Raw genomic sequence first — 21,642 nt, 5'->3', positions numbered from 1 at the left:
AACAGGAGACGGGCTCCTGGTTAAATGAGTCAGTCAGACACACATCACCTGGCAGGGGGAAGTGCCCGAGGGCTGCGTCATGAGCACCCGTGTTCCAGTTGGGGTGATTTATGGTGGAAGAGAAGCTGGCAGGTACTCCGCTCACCTGAGTGACTGGTGGGGTGGCATCACCTTTATTACTGTTTTCTGAAAAGCACTGTTCTCATCTCACTTTCTGGATTGTAGTATTCTTTTTGATCTTTAACATATGTAAACCTTAAGTTTTAAGTATTTAATAAAACTTAAAGATGGATCTAAGTCTCGCTTTAAGAGCCCTCCCACAGCTTCTATGCTTTCAAAGCTCTCCCCAGTTCACAACTCAGAGATACGTTCATCGAAACTGTCTTCTATATTTAAATGATATTCTTTTTCCGTTTAATTCTTGACTTTGTCAGGAATTCATTTCAGTATATGAGGTGAGTTCATATAAAATACCATTTATTTTATACCCATTTCTTTCCCTATTTCTGATGCATCCGTCACACGTGAATTTCCCAGTATGCCGAGTCTCCTGCTCTGCCGTCTTCTCTGTTCCCTGCTCTGTTTGTTCTCTTTCCCGGGAGCCAGCAGCATGTTATACATTTACAACATTACAACACCTGGTAGAGTAAGTCTCCTCTCGTTATTCTTTTTTTCAAAGTTTTCTCAACTCTTCTCTCTTTATTCTTTATTTTTCTTTATTCTTCCAGATAAGCTTTCCAATCATAAGTTCCAACAAACGATCCCATTGAGATTTTTTCCCGGAATTTCTTTAAACCTGGAAATTAGTTTGGAGGAATTGATATAGTCACGATTAATTTTTCTCAGTGATGAACGTGGTGTGTTTCTACTACAGTCCACTCATAAATGTTTGCTTTTCTCTCAGAGAGGCGTAAGTCCCCAAATTCTCCTAAAACCAGTGATAGCTCCCAAGCCTCCAGCCTGAGACCCTACCGAGGTCCAGAGCCAGGAGCAGCATCATTTCCCCTGCATCTCACCCGCCCACAGCCTCAGGTCGCCTGCCTTTTGCTGCCACAGCCAGACGCCCTGGACCATTCACTCCCCATGCGGTGTTTGATTTAGTTAACGTAGTTCTTAAAATGTCTACAAGTTGTACCTTCTGTTCTCGTGTTGTTACTTCTCCCGTCTTGAGCTGTCAACTCTTATTGGCGGGATCCAAGTCAAATAGACTTACCTTGTTCACATATTTTCACAGTGTCAGATGCCAACACGTATGACATGGGGGCTTTGGTTGAGCATAAGTAGACCAAGAACACTGGTATTCATATTTGAACATCACCATTTTCCCCTTCAAATGAGCACGCCCACAGGAGTGGGGCACTACTCATAGTGTCTCACACTGACACGGGAAACGGTGGTTGGGTTTCTCTTCCTGAAGACGAGGCGGGGGCCCCCGCACCCTATTTGTGGTTCACGGTGCAGATAGCAAGGCCCTGTTATCTATAAATAACATCTGTGAAGTTTACAGTTGGAGAGAAAAATTGAATTTTTTTTATGATCTTTCAAATGAAATACAGTCTAGATTATGACAGGAACTTGGTGATGAGAAAAGAAAGGAAAGAGCGTGGCATTTCAATATTTCTATTTTCTTCTTGAATTTAAGAGAACCATGTAGGTTAAATGATAGCATACAAATAGGAGTGTTTACATTCTCCCTGGATTTTTTTTTTTTTTTTTTTTTTTGCTGAGGAAGACTGGCCCTGAGCTAACATCTGTGCCCCTCTTCCTCTGCTTTATATGTGGGACACTGCCACAGCATGGCTTGACAAGTGGTGTGTAGGTCCACACCTGGGATCCGAACCGGTGAACCCCAGGCCGCTGAAGCAGAACATTCGGACTTAACCACTACGCCACCAGGTTGGCCCCACTCCTTGGCTTTTAAAAGGGGTATGGCTGCAGTCTGTGGGGTTGTACGGATGATGTCCCCATGTTAATCTGCTTAGGCTGCCATAACAAGGTACCACAGGCTGAGCAGCTCGAACAACAGACGTTCATTCTCTCACAGTCTGGATCCAGATCCAGGTGTGGGCAGGGCTGGTTCCTCCTGAGGCCGTTCTCCTTGGCTTGTAGACGGCGTCTTCTCCCTGTGTCCTCATATGGCCGTCCCTCTGTGTGTGTCTGTGTCCTCATATCCTCTCATCAGGACCCCAGTCAGATTGGAGTAGGGCCCACCCCAATAACCTCATTTCACCTTAGTCGCTTCTTGAAAGACTATCTCCAAACATATCACATTCTGAGGTGCTGGGGGTCACGGCTTCAACATACGAATTTAGGGGGAACACAACTCAGCCCATAACAGTTTCCTTATTACATCAGAACCACCTGCTACCAACCTGTTCTGTGGTTTTGGAGAGTTACTGGGCATGTATGGCTTCAGTGCTGGAAACGTTCTCATCTTGGCTAGAGGGTGACGAAGTGTTCTCCAGGCTCTAACACTCATGGCCCCTCTGCTCCTTGTTCCACAATTTGCTGTATATGTTCTTCTGCACGGAAAGCTGAAAGCTGCTGGGATCCAGGAACACACTCTTCCATCACTATCGCTCTGATCGCCTCCACAATTTTTCCTCACAGTAACGGATAGCTATGGCAGCGTGATCTTGCTGACCCAAGACCTCCTGGGACTGTCGGCATGAAGGCTGACGTTAATGGATTGGGGATGGATGACGGATGGATTAATTGCCAAGTAATGAGCACCACAGTTGCAAGCTCCTCCCTGGAAATGTGCTCCCCATGGCGGGGCGGGGACTCCTCCTGACGTTGGCCCAGCCCTCCTCGGGCACTGTCAGTCAGGCCAGCCGTTCTTGCTGCGTGGGCTGCCCATGCCAAGCGTGACGCTGCTGCTGACGCCGTAGGAGGTCTTTGTCTGTCTGTCCACGGCTAAGGGAGCCCTTGGACAGTGCCTTCTGACCACGTCTCCCCGTGCTTAACAGACTAGTGATGTGTCAAGACACTCAAGGGCAGTTTTCTGATTTAAAAGGCTGTCCATGTTTCGTAAGGTGCACTTTAGGCAGTTTTACAAGACTCAGCCAGGGCCATGGAGTGAGACAGCAGCGCTGGTTATTTCTGTTCTGGCCACAGTCACATGTCACAGTCACAGCTTGTCTCCCTGCTCCCCCAATGAAGATGGGTGCTTCTAAAACATGCCCAGTACACACCCCACAGCCTAGCCCAGTACTTATTTTTCTCTCCTTTGGTTGCAAGTCTTGCTAACATTTAATTCCCAAGGGAAACTTGTTTTTAGGAAGATTAGTCCCAGAAATGTCACGCTGAACGTCTAGAATGGTTATGCGGGTGACAGGTGACTGACAGGTTAATTGGGAGGAGAAAAATGTAGTGGCCACAAGCTCATCTTCTCCAGAGTCTTCGCTGCTTAGTTCTAGAAACATCCAGGTTTGTCAATTGCCTGGTGACAGTGAAGGTCTCCCATCCTGTGTGGGGAGTGGAGGAGCTGCCAGGGGACAGGGGACCGTAGGGGAGCCCACACCTCCTGGAACTCAGTCCATTAGAGCGGAGCCAGCGTCTCCTCTCCTGCTGCTCCCCAAACATTCACTGCACGAGGTGACAGACTGAGCAGGTTTGAAAAGGAAACAGTGGTGTGACATCATCCGGCCTCTCTACCTCCCTGGGCCGGAGTGTTCTCAGCTCTCAAGGAGGAGGCAAGCATCTGATCTTCTCTGCACCGACAAGTGTCTCTGCACCTGTGGCGCCAACCTCCTGTGATTCTGTTGTGGCCCGTGGGACCCGCGGCCAGGTCTGCAGCCACAGAAGTGTGCTTCTCCTGAACAACTGGTCTACCCGCTCTGGAATGGCCGTGACCGTGTGGTAGAGGCTCTGGCCCCTTCGCAGTGGGTGTGGAAAAGTTTGGAGCCCGCACCACGTGTGCAAACCTCAGCCCTGGGTTGGTCTGACCTCTCTCCCTTTATTTCCCCTTTGACCCAATTTCCTTATATTGTTTTCTTTAAATTTGAAATCGATTAAGGAATATATTAATGTTGAACAAGTAATACATTCATATGGTCCAAAAATTTAAAAATGATGGAATGGTGGAGAGTGAAAGGTCTCTCTCCCACTTCTGTTCCATTCTCCCATCTCCCACCTCCAACCCCCACGGGGGACGACTCTTAGAAGTTTCTAGAGAGTCTTCCTTTCAGGGAGCTTTTAGGCAGAGACAGGCATAAAATACCTATCATGCGTGTATATGTACAGACAATGACAGCTTGCTTCATCCTTTCCCCACAAGTACGGCTGTGTGGCCCATGCTGTTCTGCCGCTCGTCTTGGATTTCTTTCCCATCAATGCACAGAATAACGTCCTCATGATCCTTTCTAAAAACTTCAAGTATTCTATTGTATGGATGCCTCGTAATTTATTTCACTGACTTATTTTTAATTTAATTGTCTCTTTTAGAGGCGGTTTAGGTAATGGTTGAAAGCCTGAGCTTGAGATTAGGATGGGTTCTAATCCTGCTTCCTCTACTCACTGGCTGTGTCAACTTGGGAAAGTTATTTGATCTCTCTGTGCCTCAGTTTCATCAACTATAAAATGGAGCAATAATAGCACCTACCTCAGGGCTATTGAGAGGATTAAATGAGTTAATGAGGGTAAATACATGGAACGGAGCCTGGCACAGGGCCAGTGCCATGTTAGTGCTACAAGCTATCATGCATCTCTTAAGCTGCCTTAAAATTCTTTGAATTAAGTGAGTGGACACACCAATAAGTAAAACCGTGTGACGACTGCTACATTTCCCTTCCTAATTTATACTGGATGGGCCTCAGTGCTTATCAATTAGGGTAAGAAGTTAAACGGCCTCAAGTGAAGATAACGCGGAGCGTCACGCTGTTTGCAGAGCGGCCAGGCTCTGGCTGGAACCCACTCTTGTTGAGTGTCGAGTTGCCGTTATGCTGCTGGAGAAGCCCAGGGACACAAACGCTGTCCCCAGCTTGTTATACAAACTTCAGTGTATGAACAATTAGCAGTAAGGGTCACAATACCTAAAGAAACCAGCCAAGGTCACCTGATCTCTCATTAATATTTCCAGAAGACACTTCTAATTTTTGGCTACTATTTCTCACAAAATCTAGTCCTTTTTCCAAGAACTTCTATGAGGCACTATTAAACCACTTTTTTTTTTCTTTTTTTGGTTTGGGTAAAAATGATCAACCAGCAATCATTAATTTCAGCTCTTCAAAATGCATTCTTAACCTACTCAAAATGCTAATACTTATAGTTAAGCATAGATTCTCTGACAATTTTTAAGGAGCTTCCAATGGCAACTCAAATAAAAAGGCATGATTTTCATAGCTTTGCCTTGTGTATGAACCCCAGCAGGAGAAAGTTCTCTGAATATATAGATGCTGGAAAATATTTGTCCACAGTAAATGTCTAGCACGGATCTGAAAATTTGTAGATGGAGCAGGTCGGTAATACAGCTGTGTTCAACGTAACGATTTGTTCCTTTGCAGGTGAAAAATATCTAGGGGAGGCTGTGGAGATTTTTAGAAGAGAATAAGCAAGTGAGTGAAATAGTGAAACAGTTTTAAGGCATCTTTGCTGGAAACAGGGGGACGGCCCCGTCGCTGCTTTTCCGGGCTCTCTTGTCCAGCTCTGAATGTGCCAGGAAGCCCTGGACCACAACACAGGGGTATTCTGTGTCTTTTTCCCTTGCTCCTCCCACTCTGATCATTAAGTTGTTCCAACCATCCATCTCATCAAAATCTTCCACTGTGAGCCCCACCCCAACATGCATACCAGGGACGGTGCAGCCTTACCCTTGCCTGACCCCGTGTTCCTTCACCGCTGTGTCACGCTTCACATCCGAGAGGAGAGAGTGGAGGAGATCTCGAGAGAGCTATCTTAACACCTTGCCATGGCTTCGGGGCGAGTCGACCGAATGGCAGTCCCCAGACTCCCTTTCTAGCCTGTGTCTGGTCAGGCGGCTGCCAGGGATGTTCTCCCAGCGCTGGAGGAGCACGGGAGGCAGCCGTCATTCTGAGCAGACACACACCTTTCCCAGTTACCCACTCAAATGCTAATCTAGGCGCTGCCAGGAAGAGATTTTGCAGATCTGATTCAAGTCCCTGGTCAGCTGACTAAGTTAATCAGAAGGGAGATTATCCAGGGCAGGTCTGACTTATTCAGTTGGAAGATCTTTAAAAAATACTTGGTTTTCTCTGAGTTCAGAGATTCCGGATACCAGCTGTGTCCACAATTTCTCTCCCATCTGCCTGGGTGGTCCTTCCTGATCATCAGCGGTAGACGATGAGCATCTGCTCATACGTGGGTTCCAGCCTGCTGTGGTCCCCTTCCCTTCTTGCCTTATCTAGCCCCAGCAGTCACATGAGGCATCTCCCTGTAATACCTCTATGTGCGTGTACCTAGATACATGTGTGCAATGGATGTATATGTTACAATAACATAAATAATAGAAAATGTATAGATTATACTATTAATAAATAATTATATGTTAAATATAACAATGCAAATTACATATTTTATACATGCATTTATATTTTATATATAATATAAAAATTATTGGTTCTGCTTCTCTGGTTAAACCTTTACTGATACATAATTTGGTATCAGGAGTTGTGTGCTGCTGGAACAAATACGTAAAATGTGGGAGTGGCTTTGGGCCTGAGGAGTGGGTAGAGGCTGGAAGAATTTTGAGAAGCATGATAAGAAACTCTAAGTGACCTTGGACGGACTGTTACAGAAGTCTGGGTGTTAAAGGCGTCACTGGTGAGGGCGCAGAGGGAGCGAGATACGGGTCATAGGCAACAGGAGGAAGGGGGATCCTTATTACATAGCGGCAAAAGTTTAATGAAATTGTCCTCAGAAAACAAAACTTGTGAGCAATGAAGCTAGTTATGTAGCTAAGGACATTTCCAATCAAAGCGTTAAAAGTATCGCCCAGGTTCTTCTTGTTGCTTATAGTAAAGCGTGTGAAGAGAGAGGGAAATTGAGGGAAAAAACATTAAACCAAAGGAACCAGTACCTGATGATTTCGAAAATTCTCAGCCTCTCGAGAGGAGGCTAAAGATGCTAAAATTAAGAGATTCTTCATCCGGACGTGAAGCAGCAAGGCACCAGGAGTGCTACAGCTTCAAGGAGACCAATTCAACCAACCACCATGTGAACTTGGCAGACCGCCCTCAGCCTCAGATAAGACCCCAGCTCCAGCCAGAACCTGATCACAGCCTTGGGAGACCCCGAGCAGAGGACCCAGCTAAGTCCAGACTCCTGACTCACGAAAACTGTGAGATAATGAAGGTCTGTTCTTTTAGCTAGTAAGTTCATGGTCGTCTGTTATATAGCAACAGAAGACTAATAAGGCACCTTAGGACTTTACGGTTTGTACGCTGAGCAGAAGGCTAAATAAACCCAAGCTTAGGATCTCTGACTATAATTTGTTATGTTCATACTAAGGAAGTGGTATTTTGCAATTGTTTTGGGATTACTGTCTCAGGAAAGTCATATGGAGTAATTCATGTTTTCTGAACATTATCAGCAGATAAACCACAAATCAACCAAGATATTTACAGTATACCTGCAGGGATAATGTTGCCCCCAGGAGAAGGCAATTTTTACCAATGGCGGAAGGTTCTAGAAACATACAAACACTGCGACCACTGTTTTCAGATGGACGCTGTCAGACGCTAACTCAGAGACGTGTGTGGGCTGCCACTAAAGGCCGGAGGCGACACCCACCTGTGCTTCACCCAGGTGTCACACTCGCTGGCTCGCTCCGTGTAGTTCTCTGGCAGGAAGCCCCGGCAGCCCGTGCGATGCGAGATGCCGATCACCCAGCCCTCGCTGGCTTCCTCCTGCTGGGTGGGGTCCACGAAGATATAGTCGCCGGGACTCAGCGTCAGCTCGTCCTCGTTCTGCGGTTTGTACTGGAACAGGGCCTTCAGGGTCTAGAAAAGAGGCAAGTGTTTTCACACTCCACGCAAGGACTCGTGCTGGGAAAGACGACCCTGGGAGGCCTGTTGCGTCTGCCTCTTGCTTTCAGGCTCCCCGATGGTTCTGTGTCTCCAGGACACTGTCCAGGCCTTTGTCTGATGATAGATAATGTAGATTATAACAAAATGCAGCACAGAATTCTTTGCATACATTTAGAAATGAATTTTGGTATCTATGTATTTATTATCTATATCTATCCATCTATCTATCCATCTTTCTATGTATCTGTCTATCTATCGATCTATCTATCTATTTCTACATCTATCTCTACACTTTATCTATCTATCTATCTATCTATCTATCTATCTATCTATCTCTACATCTATCTATCTTTGCATCTATCTCTCTCTCTCTCTATATATATATCTATCTCTATATCTATCTATCTCAATATCTCTATATCTCTCTATATCTATCTATCTATCTATCTCTATCTCTCTATCTCTATATCTATCTCTCTATCTCTATATCTATCATTTGTCTGTCTATCTATCTTTATTTACTTATTTCTAATATAAAGATCTTAAAGCATAACCAGACTTTCACATCCACCTTCCTTGGCACGAGGTTGTTCCTAGCTTCTCCTGCACTGTGGAGCACAGTGGGTTCCTTCATGCTTACTCTGTGGGTCTGGGAGGCGCACAGCCTGCCTTCTATCTAAACCACTCAATTCAGGGGGAGGAAGTCCCGGAACAAGGCTTCACCCAAATCATTATTTAAATAAATTAATAAGCAACACAATGTATTCATTAGTCAATGTAAAATTAGTCATTTTTAATATTAGAAATGCTTCCATTTTTTTTTTCAAATTTCTGTATGTCTGTAACTCATATATAAATGTGAGTTCCAGTTTGCGCAAAAAAAGGCAATGATCTTAGAGAAAGAATAGAGAGCCTCCCTTCTGCTAGAATACCTCGCGCGGAGGGCTCCCGGGGGTGAGTGCCCTGTCAGGTGGGCGGCGGTTCATTCCTCCATTCCCCGTGGGGAGGAGTCTATCTCTCTATCCACCTACCACCCGCCCAGGGCCCCTCCGGGTGTGGCTCGCTCAGGGTGTGGCTCGCTCACCTGGTAGTGCACAAAACGCATGTCTCGGGAGTACAGGGCTGCGGTCCACTGGCAGCTGTGGCCCGGGTGGATGGCTCTGGCCAGCTGCTCCAGCGTCCTCTGGTGGTGGGGGTAGAACTTGTGGGCCAGGGTCAGGTGCAGCTGCTTGGTGCAAGGCTTCACCGTGCAGTCTACGAAATCGGGTAAACACAGGGGTGCCGGCAGCTTTACCCAAGCCATCAGCACTACCTGCCTGGGTTGGCTACATGGCCGGGATGGGCAATGCAAACCCCTTTATACACGGCGCCTGCCGCCTCTACCCACTCCTCCCCACTCTGTACCGGGCCTTTCCTGGTATGGCAAGGACTCGGCCCAGACTGTGCCATTTCAGAGTTCACCTTATAAAGGAGTTGGTTGGGTACCTGCAAATCTTACGAGGAAGTAGGAAAAAGGAGGGTGTAGAGATGTGGGTTTTGGGGAGCATTTGGGGCCTATCAATTTGCAAGCAAGCTGCCCAAACAGTGGATTAGAATGTCCGAAATAAACAGCTTCTCCTTTGTTCCCTGGAGTGTGCACCTTACTCAGCGGCCTGGCCTGGCCTGGTCGGCTCGCGCTCCAGGTCAACGCCAGTTGCAGTTTCGGGAAGAAAACACCATGGGCAACGCGACTCTGTAAACATGACAGCATCCCTCACATGCGGACGGCTTTAGCGAAGCAGGAAGCCCTGTGAGTGGCCGGCCCCTGGCCTTTTTGGGCAGCCTCTGCCCTCTCGGCCCTAGTCCTCCTGGGTCTCGTGCCGGGGCGCTCAGGTCAGCCAGGATCTGAATTCAGCTGGGCCACAGAGTAGTTCATGCTCTGGGGAGGCGGTGATGGATGGGAAAAGCGCAGACTTTGGTATCAGCTAAACCCGGCTTTAGAGTCCATTCTGTCCCTTTTGCCAGGGTGACCTTGAGGAGCTTCTTGGCCTGACACAGCTTCCATTTCCACAGCAACAACTTGAGGGTAGTGACAGCCGACAGCTGGGGCTCCCATGGAAACCAATCTCTTAACTCGTGGTCTCTTTCAGGAAATATCAGTTACCTGCCGCCTCTCCCACGGCCAACACACGTCAACAAAAAGGAGCTGTTCTCCCCCTGAAAAATGTCAAGGAGGATGCACGCACTTCCTGGAGCCCAGATTTGGAGGCCCCTTCATGCCTTCCAGCCTCTGCCGGAGCCGTTGGTACCAAACGAGGAGCCGTCCAGATCTCTGAGCCCTGAGCCGCGGGGATGACAAAGTCTAAAGCAGAGCGTGTGGGTGTCGGGGAAATTCCTCTTCTCAGGTGTTTCAGGAGTGGGCGAGGAGGCCTTGCCACATGAGTCAGCGTGGCCTGGGAAAGACCCATGGCTGGTTGTCAGCGGAGTGATCACTGAGTCACACCCAACTTCTGAATGGGCCCTTGTCTTTCTTCTCTCTGTGGCCTCATGTCCCTGAGGACATTTCACTGCCAGGGGACCCCCTTGCCCTGAGAGGGACCCAGGACATGCCAGAGCAGTGACTGGCCCCTCCTAACCCCTCAGGGTCCAGCCCAGGGCACAGGCACGGAAGGGCTGGGTGGAGCCTGCTCAGGGTTGGGTGACAGACAGGAGGTCAAGGCCGCTCTCTCAGGACGCAGAGCCAGTCAGTTTGAAACCTGGGGGTGTGGAGCAAGACAGAGCTGGACTCAAGTTCCGGTTCCACCTCCCACTGGTTAGGAGACGTGGCTGGTTGCCTGCGGCTGTTGTCACGAATTGCTACAAATTGGGTTAAAACAACAGAAATTTGTTCTTACTCAGTTCTGGAGAATAGGGGGTCAAAATCAAGGTGTGAGCAGGGCCACGCTCTCTATGAAGGCTCGGGGAAAGATCCTTCCTTGTCTCTTCCAGCATCTGTGGCCCCTGGGGCTCCTCGGCTTGTGGCCGCTTGGCTTCCGTTTCTGCCTCTGTCTTCACGTGGCTTCTCCCTGTGTCTCTGTGTGTCCTCTCCTCTTCTTACAATGACACCAGTCCCTGGATTTAGGGGCCCACCCAACTCCAGTCTGACCTCCTCTTAACTAATTACATCTGCAAAGACCCTATTTTCAAAGACGGACCTTTTCCGATGTCCTGAGTGGACTTGAATTTTAGGGGACTCCATTGAACCCATGACGGTGACCTTGCGCAAGGACTTTATACCTCACAGGGCTCCGTCACTCAGTTTTTGAAACGGGGCAATTAGATCCACTTTTAGGGGGGACGTGAAGAGTAAGTGGGTGGCGTGCCTGCTCTGAGGCCAGTGGCTGACGCATCAGTACAACAAGAACCACATTCGTTGTCCTTTGAGAGGCAAGGAAGAGCTGTCCCTTTGACCTCACGTTTACATCAAGGAGACTAATCCACAAAGATACAGGGTAAGTTTATAATTATTCGGCAAATATGGTCCCTAGCCAAGCCAGCCTCCAAATAGAAATCTTGGACTCCTGGACTTACTTCTGCGGCTGGGGTCTGCGTTCACACAGGTCCAAGGATGGGGCGGGCAAATGGGATGCATGTGGAGGGGCAGGGAAGGTCCTCCCACCAAGCGCTGCTGCCTCTTCCAGTTTCAGACTCAGCACATCCAACAATATCGAGCAGCTTCCGTGCGCCAGGAACTACGGCAGAAGTTCCACAAAAACGGGCTGCGTTGTTCGCAGAGCCCTCGCCCTCGCCGTTTTGCAGAGAAAGAAGCATGACTCGGGGAGCTGAGATGACTTGATCAAGGTCAGCCCACTAACCAGGGGCGCCGGAGGAATTCACATCTTCCGAGGTCAAGTCCGGAATTCCTCCTGCTATCCCCAGCTGGAGCCTCAGTCTCCAGACCAGGGCTGGTGTGGGGAGAAAAGGGAATTTCCCTGATCCTCGGAGTGAGTCTAGATAATCTTTTCCCCCAAGAGGCCAAGGTGAGAAGGCTAGGCTCACACCTAAAGAATTAAAATAAATCACCTAGGACTTGTGTTTTACACACAGCACTGACCCAGGGAGGAGAGATGCCCCAGGTGGGCACGGGGCTGCGGGAGGCCCGGATCCCACGGCATGCACACCAGCCTACAATCCACTGTCAACACAGAGCCACACAACGTCTCCTCCCGGGACAGTTTCCCAGGCAGCTGGAATACGGCAGGTGTTTGAAAAACCACATCAATGCAAACAAGGCTATTCTCCCTTAGAGAAAAGACTGCCCGTTCTCAGAATCTCTCTGCTTACCTTTGAAGCACATGCTGGCTCATTAGGGAGGCTCTAGTTAAATCGTTCAGCCTCGGGTTAAGGCCGTGTCAGAGTAGCTGACTGAAAAGGGAGAGATGGGAGTGGACATGGCCCAGGCAGGGGCGCCTGCATCCCCGAGCCCAGTCCAGCCAGCCGTCTGACCACCGCTGCATCAGGGAACAGCCCGCACTCTGCTCCCCTGGGATCCACCCCTTGCATCCCGTGTGGCAAGCACAGCCCCAGACACAACGGGATCCCTTCCCATTAACCCGGCCCTATGTGTGCCACTCGCCGGCTGCCTACCTGCTAAGACGGATGCTTCCGTGGCGAACGTCGCGGCGAATTCCCGGATGACGTCTGCAGGGCTGTCGTTCACGAAGAAGCCCAGGTAGCTGACGGAAGAGTGGAGAACCAGAGGGACGACGGAGGGGAAGGAGCCCAGGATCCTGTCCCCAGCTCTCTTTAGAGCCTCGTACAGACATTCCACCTTCTGGTCTTCACACTAAGGGAAGAGAGACAGAGGATGTGCCTTCTCCCCTCTTGTTGGAAGGTCATCCGTTAATTTAATTAATAAAGATTATGCAGCCAAGCGAGCCTCTTTTCAGGTTACAACCCTGTAACATAATTCATCTAGTCTGTGTGCTTGGGGCTACAGATTTGTTCTATACTCGGTCCTCAGTTTCTTAGAGATTTTGGGTAAAATTCTTTTTGGAATGGAATACCCTTTAAATGCCCAGGTTGGAAATGCTTTGTCACTTCAACAACGCCCCATCCCTCCGGCTCATGTTGACTCAACGACTGCCATGCATCCTGAGCCAGTCTCCCCCTCCATATCTGTGCTCACAGAGCATTAGTCGGCTTCTGGAAGTTTCCTTTAGGCTCTGAGGCAACCACAGTGTGGGGGAGGGGGTGGGGCACTGCTCAGAACCTGCAGCAAGGAGGGTAGTAGCCCACGCCTGGGGCTGCTGTCCTTCAGACCCAGGAGCAGGCCACGCTCTCACAATGACCGAGCCAGCCGTTGTCCCCATGGGGCTCCTCTGGGGCAGCCCTGGCACTCAGGGTCCCTGTCAGCCCCGCCGTCCTTCTTGGGCCACTCTAGGGCCAAGGCTCTGCCTCCCAGTCCTCCTCCCCATCTCCTTCACGGGAGTCAGACCCACACGCTGTCTGAAGGCTCCCCTGCCCAAGCTTTTCTCCTTCTCTATCCTTCTAGGCGTTTCTCCCGAATAAATCACCTGCACTTATAACTCCACCTTGGGCTCTGCTTCTGGGAGGACCCTGAACCAACACAGACTCTGACTCGTTCCCTCAGGGCCCCCCAGTTTGCCGCACACAGTTCTGACCATCTTCCTAAAGCCACACCCTGGCCATGCCCCTCCCCACCCCGAAATGGCAGGCGCTTCCCTTTCCCCTGGAGAGTTCCGTCTAATGCTCAGCCTGACTGCCAAGGCCCGTGGGGCTGGCCGTCATCCCTGCCCCACTTCCCCACTCCCACACTGCACTCCAGGCGCCCGGCCAAGCGCATCGCGGCTCCCGGGCTCACACTGCCCAAGCCATGTCCTGGGCTTGAAGACCTTTCTCCTCGTGGGAGACTCCATGTGGCCATGTGGGACCACAGTGGAACCCAGACACACGTCCCCAAGCAGGAAACTGACCCACTCCCTTCTCTTCCGGCCCGCGGCTCCCTCTGAACTTCCCACCGTATTCTTTACACTCTGAAGTATGACCCGTGCTGTTGTGTTCATTGTGCGTTTCAGCCCCCCTTCTAGTCTGGGAGCCCACCAAGTTCATCCCTTCGCAGCCCTCATGGGCCTCGGAAGCCTGTGATGTGTGCAAGGCACCCAACACCAGAAGGCTGGATGGGTGAGTGTCTGCCACAGGGTACTCTCCGTCTCAGCTGTGTGATCTGGAAGCAGAGTCGTACTATAAACAGCGGGAACTGACCTCACATTTGGTGGCTGAACGTTTTCATGCAACAGTATGCAAGGCAGTGTGAACCCCTCGGACGCTCTTCTGCCTGAAAGGGGCCTTCAGCCAACAAGGCAGGCTCGGAGGGAGGGTGTGGGTGAGCGGGCGGCCAACGAAAGAGAAGGGTGTGTGTGTGTGTGTGTGTGTGTGTCTCTGTGGCATGTGTGTCTGTGGTGGGTGTGATATGGTGTGTATATATCTGTGTGTGTGTCTGCGTGATGTGTGTTTGTGAGTGTGTGTTTGTGAGTGTATCTACGTGTGTGTATCTGTTTGATGTGTGTGTGATGTGGTATGTGTGTATGTGTGCACATCTGTCTCTGGGATGTTTCTGTTTCTGTGTATCTCAGTGTGCGTATATATATCTGTACGTATCTGTGTGTGTTGTGTGTGTATGTATCTGTGTGTGTCTGTGTATCTGTGGGGTTGTGTGTGTATGTGTCTGTGTGTGCATCTGTTTCTTTAACTGTGTGTGTATCTGCATGCTGTGTGTGTTTATGTGTATCTCCATATGTGTTTATATCTGTGTCTCTCTGTGTGGACGTGTCTCTGTGTGTGTCTGTCTGTGTATCTGTGGGGTTGTGTGTGTGTGTGGGGTGTGTCTGTGTGTGTATCTGCTTCTTTAACTGTGCATGTAACTGCGTGCTGTGTGTGTTTCTGTATATCTCTGTGTGTGTACATATCTGTGTCTCTGTGTGGGTACATGTCTGTATATCTCTGTGTGTGTACATATCTGTGTCTCTGTGTGGGTACATGTCTGTGTGTCTCTGTGTGTGTACATATCTGTGTCTCTGTGTGGGTACATGTCTGTGTGTCTCTGTGTGTGTACATATCTGTGTCTCTGTGTAGGTATGTCTCTGTGTGTGTTTCCATTTGTGAGGTGAGTGCTGGGTTGGGGGAAGGAGTGGAGGCCCAGTTCTGCTCTCTCTGCCATCACCGAGCGTGTCATTTCTAAGGTCACGTTCATTGCTGGGTGTGGCTCCTTTCCTTTCCCTGATGAGCCCCGAGGACAAGCCAGAAAGGCTGATTGTGAGAAATGCCATCATCTGTAAAGGAGGGCGACCAATTCACCCTGGTTTGCCCAGGACTTTCCTGGTTTTAGCACCAAAGTCCTGTGTCCTGGGAATCTTCCCCCGCAATGCCGCGCCTCAGCCGGAAGCAGACAGCCATGCTCATCAAAGCTTCCAGAAGGCGCTGCTTCCCCTGGCGTATCTTCTGGAAACCTTCCCTGTGGGGGTTTGCGTCCCCTTCCCCTGCGTGCTGTGGAGACTGGAATGGGGGGATTGCTTGGGCCCTGGTGGGACCCTTGAAACAGGGGGAACCCTTAGAGTTCACTGACAGCAGAGGCAGGCCAGGCCGGGTGCCCTCCCACATTTCTCTGGTGGGGAGCTCAGAGGAAGGCGTGTCTGCTCCTGCCTCCCTCATTCCCACGTCTCCTTGTCTTTTGAGCAGCCCCGGTCCCTCTCACCTTCCCAGGCCCCAGGGAGCTGCCTATTCGACCAGTTTCTAAGTCAGAGGGTTGGTCCCCAAGGCAGGGAAAAGGCCTGCCCTTGTGACAGGTCAACAATGCCCCGTTCTTCAGTTGGTCCGTTACACATTTCTTTCTAAAGCACCTTCTCTGTCTTGGGCGCTGTGGTAGCTCTGGGGTTACAAGATGAGCAGAGCATCCACCTTCCCTTGAGGGGGTCAGTCCAGTGAGGATGCAGAGCTGCACCAGACATATTGTCATTGTCACCCAACATGTAAAGTACTGCTAGAAATATAAATAAAAAGATGGTGGGAGCACAGAGGGCAGCAGCCTCTTCTCCCCGGGGAGCTGAGGAAGAATTTAAAAAGGGAGAGGATAAATGAATTGGGTTCTGAAGTATGAATAGGAGTTGACCAGATGAAGGTGAGGAGGAAAGTAAAGGATATTTCACACAAAGAGGCCTGCCAATACTATGGTTGTGGACCACCCCGTGGAAATAAATCATGTGGCTAGCTATCACAGACTGTGACCTCAGCTGCCGTGTTCATGAGCATTAAAGGCACATAGGGGCTGACTCACCGTGAAGAAGTCACAGAGCGTTATGTGAGGGAAGACCTCGTGAGCTCTGTTCTTTGTGCATTGACGCTTGCTTTCTCTCCAGAACTCCTGAAGTTTTTCCAGCAGGGACCCGGTGGGACAGAGGAAAAGAGCGTACTCCTGGGGGATGGGGTCGTCTAGAGAGGGGTCATTGCAATGACAGTGCAGCCTGCAACGGAAAACGGGCCACTTTCACCCGGTGTCATGACGAAGATTCTTTCCCCAGAGGACAGACGACAGCAACAACAGCAACTCAGAATAACAGGCCAAAATAACTGCGTGAGACACGGAGCAAGGGGCTGTGGAGAAGGCAGTGTCCGCCCAGCTCTCAGACCCGGGTCAGTGTGATTCCCAAGCCAAAGGCCGAGAAAAGTGACAGTAAAACTCAAAATCTGGTCTTCAAATGACCTCTGTGGTCCAGCCGTCTCCTTAGTGTTGAAAATTTTGTCGAAAAATTTCACATTTTAATTTTATCTCCAACTTCGAATTAAATGTAAAAATCAAAACCACAAAAAAGCTAGACAAAATTTAGGTGGCTGTTCTATTTTCTTTCGATTCAGAAAGTTATTTTAAATACAGGGAGAAAGAATATACGAATCCAAAATACAAGTTCATTCTCACTAATAATAAAAATGAAAATTAAGACAACCATGAGACACCATTTTTGTCGTTGTCAAATTAACGAAACACTTTTCAAAAGACAAATGTTATGCTCAATTGTGTCATAGGTGCAGTGAGACTTAAGGACGAATTTGCAACCTTTGGATAAAGCAATTTGCCAATGTGCATGAGGACCCCTGAAGTGCCCATCCCGCCAGAACTAATAATTCTGCTCCCAGAAATTTATCTGAAGGGAAAAGCAAAAAGTATAGATAAAACTGTGAGTATAGAATATTTATTGCAGTTATTTATAATCGGAAAGAAGGAAAAAGTAGATAAATGCTAGTAAATTTATTTATCATCTATTCATTAGGAATTTGGGGTTTGAATGATTTTAGTGCCTCAGGGAAGTGCGTATGATGTAATGTTAAGTTTGAAAAACACCATGCAACCACTTGGGAAAACATTAGGTGTTCGCAAATACATTCTCCTTCGTAATGAAAAAATCCCAATGGAGGAAGGTCTCCGCTCTTCATCCTGGCTCTCTTGCCCTTTCTAGAGGCAACCTCAGTTGTTGATCTGATTTATTTTCTTCTAGACGTTTAAGTAACAAATCTGTACATAGCCCTTGTGCACGTTTTATATAAATCATAAGCTATTGTTACATTATTCTGCAACTTGCATTTTTCACTCCACAATGTGTTTCTGCGATTGACCTGTGTTCACACATATGCGTCTAGTGAAGTCTGCCAGAGTGAACGTTCTAAGGGCTGTGTAACCTTCCATCATCTACCTATGCAATATTTCATTCATCCACTCCATCGATGGACATTTCAACTGTTTTCTTTCTTGTAAACTTTGTAACACGGTAATCAAGAACTTTGCACATTTATTTAGGCCCTTTGTATTCCTGCAGAGAATGTGCTTAGACCTGGAACTACCGGGCAGGTGGCTCCACACAGTTTCAATGTTGATCGTCACTCTAGATTGTAACCACAAAAGTGAGAATGCACCCTCCCCTCCCCCTCTGTGGTACTTGAAGCTGCCCTTTGTTTTCAATAGCACGTTAACTTGCACCTCCCTGGTGGGCAGAGAGGTCGGCCCACTCTTGGCTGAGTCTGGGGGACCCCAGGTCTCCCTGTTCCTTGGCTGGTCTGCTAGTCTTATTGGCTGAGGGGTAAGCAGCAGGGACCGACTGCAGCCCTCACAGCAGTGTGTTTGGGTTTTAATTCAAATTTGGTAACTGGCTTTAGAGTTCCTTAGCCCAGAGGGTCCTGGGCGTCTCCCCCTGTCCCGTGGATAGGGCACATAGTTTACCCTCCGCCTAGAGCTTCTGGAGGAGGACACGCGGGACGCTCGGAGACCCACTATCAGTGTTTGCCACCGTGCCCTGGGGAGGACATCCCAGCCTGGCAGGACCTGGTTTTTATTGTTTGATTTTCACTGTGGTTTTTCCGGGGCAGAGCGTGGGGGAACTTCCCAGCTGTGAGCAGAACCATGGCATCATGGCACATTCAGGCGGGACCACGTTTAGAAACGGGGGTGCCCTCTCTTTGATTCCTGAAGCAGAAAACCGCAACCCATAGCAGCGGGCAGCTTGCAGAGCCGCGTTGCTGGCGGATGGAGGCGCCTCCCTGAACCCTGAGCTCCTCAGCCGGTCCCCCCCAGCCACCCGGCAGCCCCACCCCCACCCCCGTTACTGTGCACCGGGGCTTAGGGGACATTCACAACCTCCAGTAAATTCTCTCCCCATCAGATGTAGCCCCAGAGAGTGGCGATCTCTATCTTACATCAGCAAGAATGGCTCTGCCCTCTTTACACAGCAAATCACACGAATTTTTTCCTTCTTTGACAGTCACGTTTGGATTAAATCAGATTTTTAAGTGAGGAACAGCTGGTTCATAGTTCCTTCTCTTTTGTTTTGCATTTTAAATGCAGGCTCTTTATTCCTTTCCCTTGGTGCTAGATGGGGAGGCATGGAGGTGGCCGCCCCACCCCGCCCAGAGTGTACTGGGCACTTCCCAGTGTCCACCCTGCACGCCCTCAAAACAGGGGTGTTTCCATCCAGATGCTCTCCACGCCTGCAAAGCCAGCCCACTCACCAGTCCGATGCCTCTTCCACTGTCTTTCTTCCAGTAGCTGCCAATGCCTTTAGTCTGTAGGAGAGCAGAATGCAAGGAGTATTTAGAACCTGCCTTCCATTCTCCGGGAGAGGCTGAGAGAAGCAGGGGCGCCCAACAGCCTGTCGGACCTTCAAGGATCCCGCCACAAGGGGCTGGGCTGCTAGACTTCCCGGCCGGCAGCTTGAGTGTCCAGGCCTCCATCCTCCAAGGGGCATCGCTGCGGTTTTGAAAATGCAGACCTGTTCATATCCCCCCTGCCCCTCGCTCATTTTCCTTCTGGGGCTCCCCACCTGCAGTCCTTGGCACCGAGTCCAAGGGCTTGTGCCCTGAGGTCCTCCCAACCTGGAACCCTATCCCCTCCATCTTCCCCCACTCGCCCTGCACCACAGCCAAGCAGGCCCGCTCATGGATCCTCGAGTCGGCCCTGATGAGTCAGATCCCAGCTTGCACAGGCGCCCTGCCCCACACCCCCGCCAAAATTCGGCCCTGTGCCGACTTGCCCTTAGAGATGTGGTCCTGGTTCTTCCCTGATGCTCACACCGCCCTCCTCCAGGAAGCCCTCCCCATGCCGCCCAGGCAGGGTGGACGTGCTGGGCTCCTGTGTTCCCGGCCACACTCGTGGTCACCGCGCTTCTCGTCTTGACGAACTTGAGTCCTTTTGATTTCTCTCCCAGACCATGAGGTCCCTGAGGCCTGAATGCATCTTACTCATCCTTGTAACCGGACGTAGATACATTGAATGGAACTGAGCTGAGCCTCCAAACTGAGCAGAATGGAGCGTAGCTGAGGAGCTGCCTTCAGGAAGTCAGCCCAGAAACAGCTGGAGCTGGGGAGGGACCCGATGGGATGCGGGCGCCTGGAGGGGTTTAACAGGGAGGCCTTGGCACCTGGGGCGCTCCAGCCTGAGCAGACGTTTCAACAGGCTTCTCCACCCCCAACAGATGGCCCAGGTTTCAGCCAGAGGGAATTTTGAGGATGGCTCCACGCTGCAGCTTCACTAGTGTAATAAAGCGTGGGCTCCAGAGGCGCCGAGAAGGGGGTTCCAGTCCTGCCCGACCACTATGTGCCCTCTCTGGCCTCAGTGTCCCCGTCTGCACCTGATGGAAGGTGCCCAGGGCTGGTCCAGCACACGGCAGGCCCTCTGCTCAGGCTTGGCTCTGTTCCCCATTCCACAGACTCCGGATTGTTATGAGCACAGTGGTGATGACAAAAATCCTGATTTGGGTTGGAGGAGGAAGGGGTCTAGCTTCAAAGTTATTTCACCCAATTTGGTCAGGATTTTGTTACAATGTTTAAGGACAGTTTGCCTCCTCTCAAATCCAAGGTCACCTCAGGGGACTTCTGCTGTATTTTCCCATACGAATAAGCGTGTGAAAAGGACCAGAACTAGGGAACCGGTTTCCCAGGGAAGCTGGGACCCGGGGTCAGCATCACAGCTCACTGCTTTGGGGGGATTTCTTCCCTCTCTGGGAGGGGTAAGGCCTAAGATCATAATTTTCTACATGTGGACCCTTTCCTTGGGTACGTGAGATCATGCTGACACTCTTCCGGTAGTTTCTTTATCATTTTGTTTCATTTTCAGACGTTCAAGAGCTTTTTCCCTAAGGACGCATGGGCTTCCTGCCCTGTTCAGAAACACAGCCTCATTTCAACAGGTCCCAGCAGGAGAGATTCACTGGGCTTCGGGACCTTTTCAAATTAGAGTTTGAAATGGTCGTCTCAGCGTCACTATAGGCCCCAAGCTCCTCCAAACCCTGAAAAATGGGGCTGCCGCGGTAACACATGGCTTTAATTTTCACCAATTTCAGTGTCCCCCCCACATCAGCCAGCCAGCCGAGTTCTGTCCTTGAAAGGCAAAGATCCTGCCACTTATAAAAAGCAGAGAAGGGCCTTATTCTGAGACAGTATCTAGTCCTGGTGGACCCCTTTGACAGGAAGCGAGAGCTCTGAGCCGCTCGCAGCTTTACAGCGCACCCTCCGAAGGGCCAGGTCTGGGGTCTCGGGGCGCGCGCAGCCGGGGCAGTACTCACACGGTGTGTGCGGGGAAGCCCATCCCCAGAAGGGAGTCCAGGAGGGAGGGGGTGCTGCGGCCCTTGAGCTTGTTGGAGACCTTAGCGTAGAGCTGAGTCTCCCCGGCTGCCATCTCTTCCTGCCTGCAGACTGAAATGAGCAGATAAAGCCAGAGGGGAGGCAAGAGAGGCTGAGGCTGTGAAGAGAAACCTCAAGCCGTTTTTGATCTTTCTAACAAAAGCTAATATCCTGTTTGCAGAGATACTGGTTTTCAAAATTTTCTCTGTGGGGTGCCGGGGTGCAATATCCACCAACCCCGCTTCCACAGCGGGGTTTGGGTTCCGGAGTCCAGCCACGTCCCTGCGTGGCATCTTGCCGTTGCGCTGACTTGGGCTGCATTTGGGAGCAAGTGAGAGGGAGAGTGAGGGGGCAGGACGGGGGAGAGTGGAACAGGGGGCGAGCGTTCCCTACTGGGTCCCACTGGCCACAGAACCCCAAGTGACCCGGGATCTCAGTCTCCTTACCTGCAAACAAGACATTAAACGACACTGTATCTATTTTCCCTGCTAGCTCTGAAATTTTTGGTTCCTTTAGT

General features: G+C 50.1%; 1 protein-coding gene across 2 annotated transcripts in view; it reads right to left on the bottom strand.

Annotated features, from left to right (window-relative positions):
- The window catches only part of UBASH3A (ubiquitin associated and SH3 domain containing A), a 43,304-nt gene extending 21,972 nt beyond the window's left edge, over positions 1 to 21,332 (bottom strand). The window contains exons 1-6 of one of the 2 annotated variants that reach the window (XM_014839259.3): positions 21,068 to 21,332; positions 19,017 to 19,070; positions 16,297 to 16,483; positions 12,591 to 12,789; positions 9,070 to 9,239; positions 7,750 to 7,958 (exon numbers count right to left, since the gene is read on the bottom strand). In XM_014839259.3, coding sequence (XP_014694745.3) covers positions 7,750 to 7,958; positions 9,070 to 9,239; positions 12,591 to 12,789; positions 16,297 to 16,483; positions 19,017 to 19,070; positions 21,068 to 21,180 — 932 coding nt within the window. In that variant the 5' untranslated portion in view covers positions 21,181 to 21,332. The remainder of the gene's footprint in view (positions 1 to 7,749; positions 7,959 to 9,069; positions 9,240 to 12,590; positions 12,790 to 16,296; positions 16,484 to 19,016; positions 19,071 to 21,067) is intronic. The other variant, XM_070488932.1, reaches the window with a different exon arrangement.
- Positions 21,333 to 21,642: the final 310 nt, after the last annotated feature.

Source organism: Equus asinus, chromosome 18 (assembly GCF_041296235.1).
Source record: "Equus asinus isolate D_3611 breed Donkey chromosome 18, EquAss-T2T_v2, whole genome shotgun sequence".
Lineage (NCBI taxonomy): Eukaryota > Metazoa > Chordata > Mammalia > Perissodactyla > Equidae > Equus > Equus asinus.
This window is presented reverse-complemented; position numbering and strand designations above follow the sequence as displayed.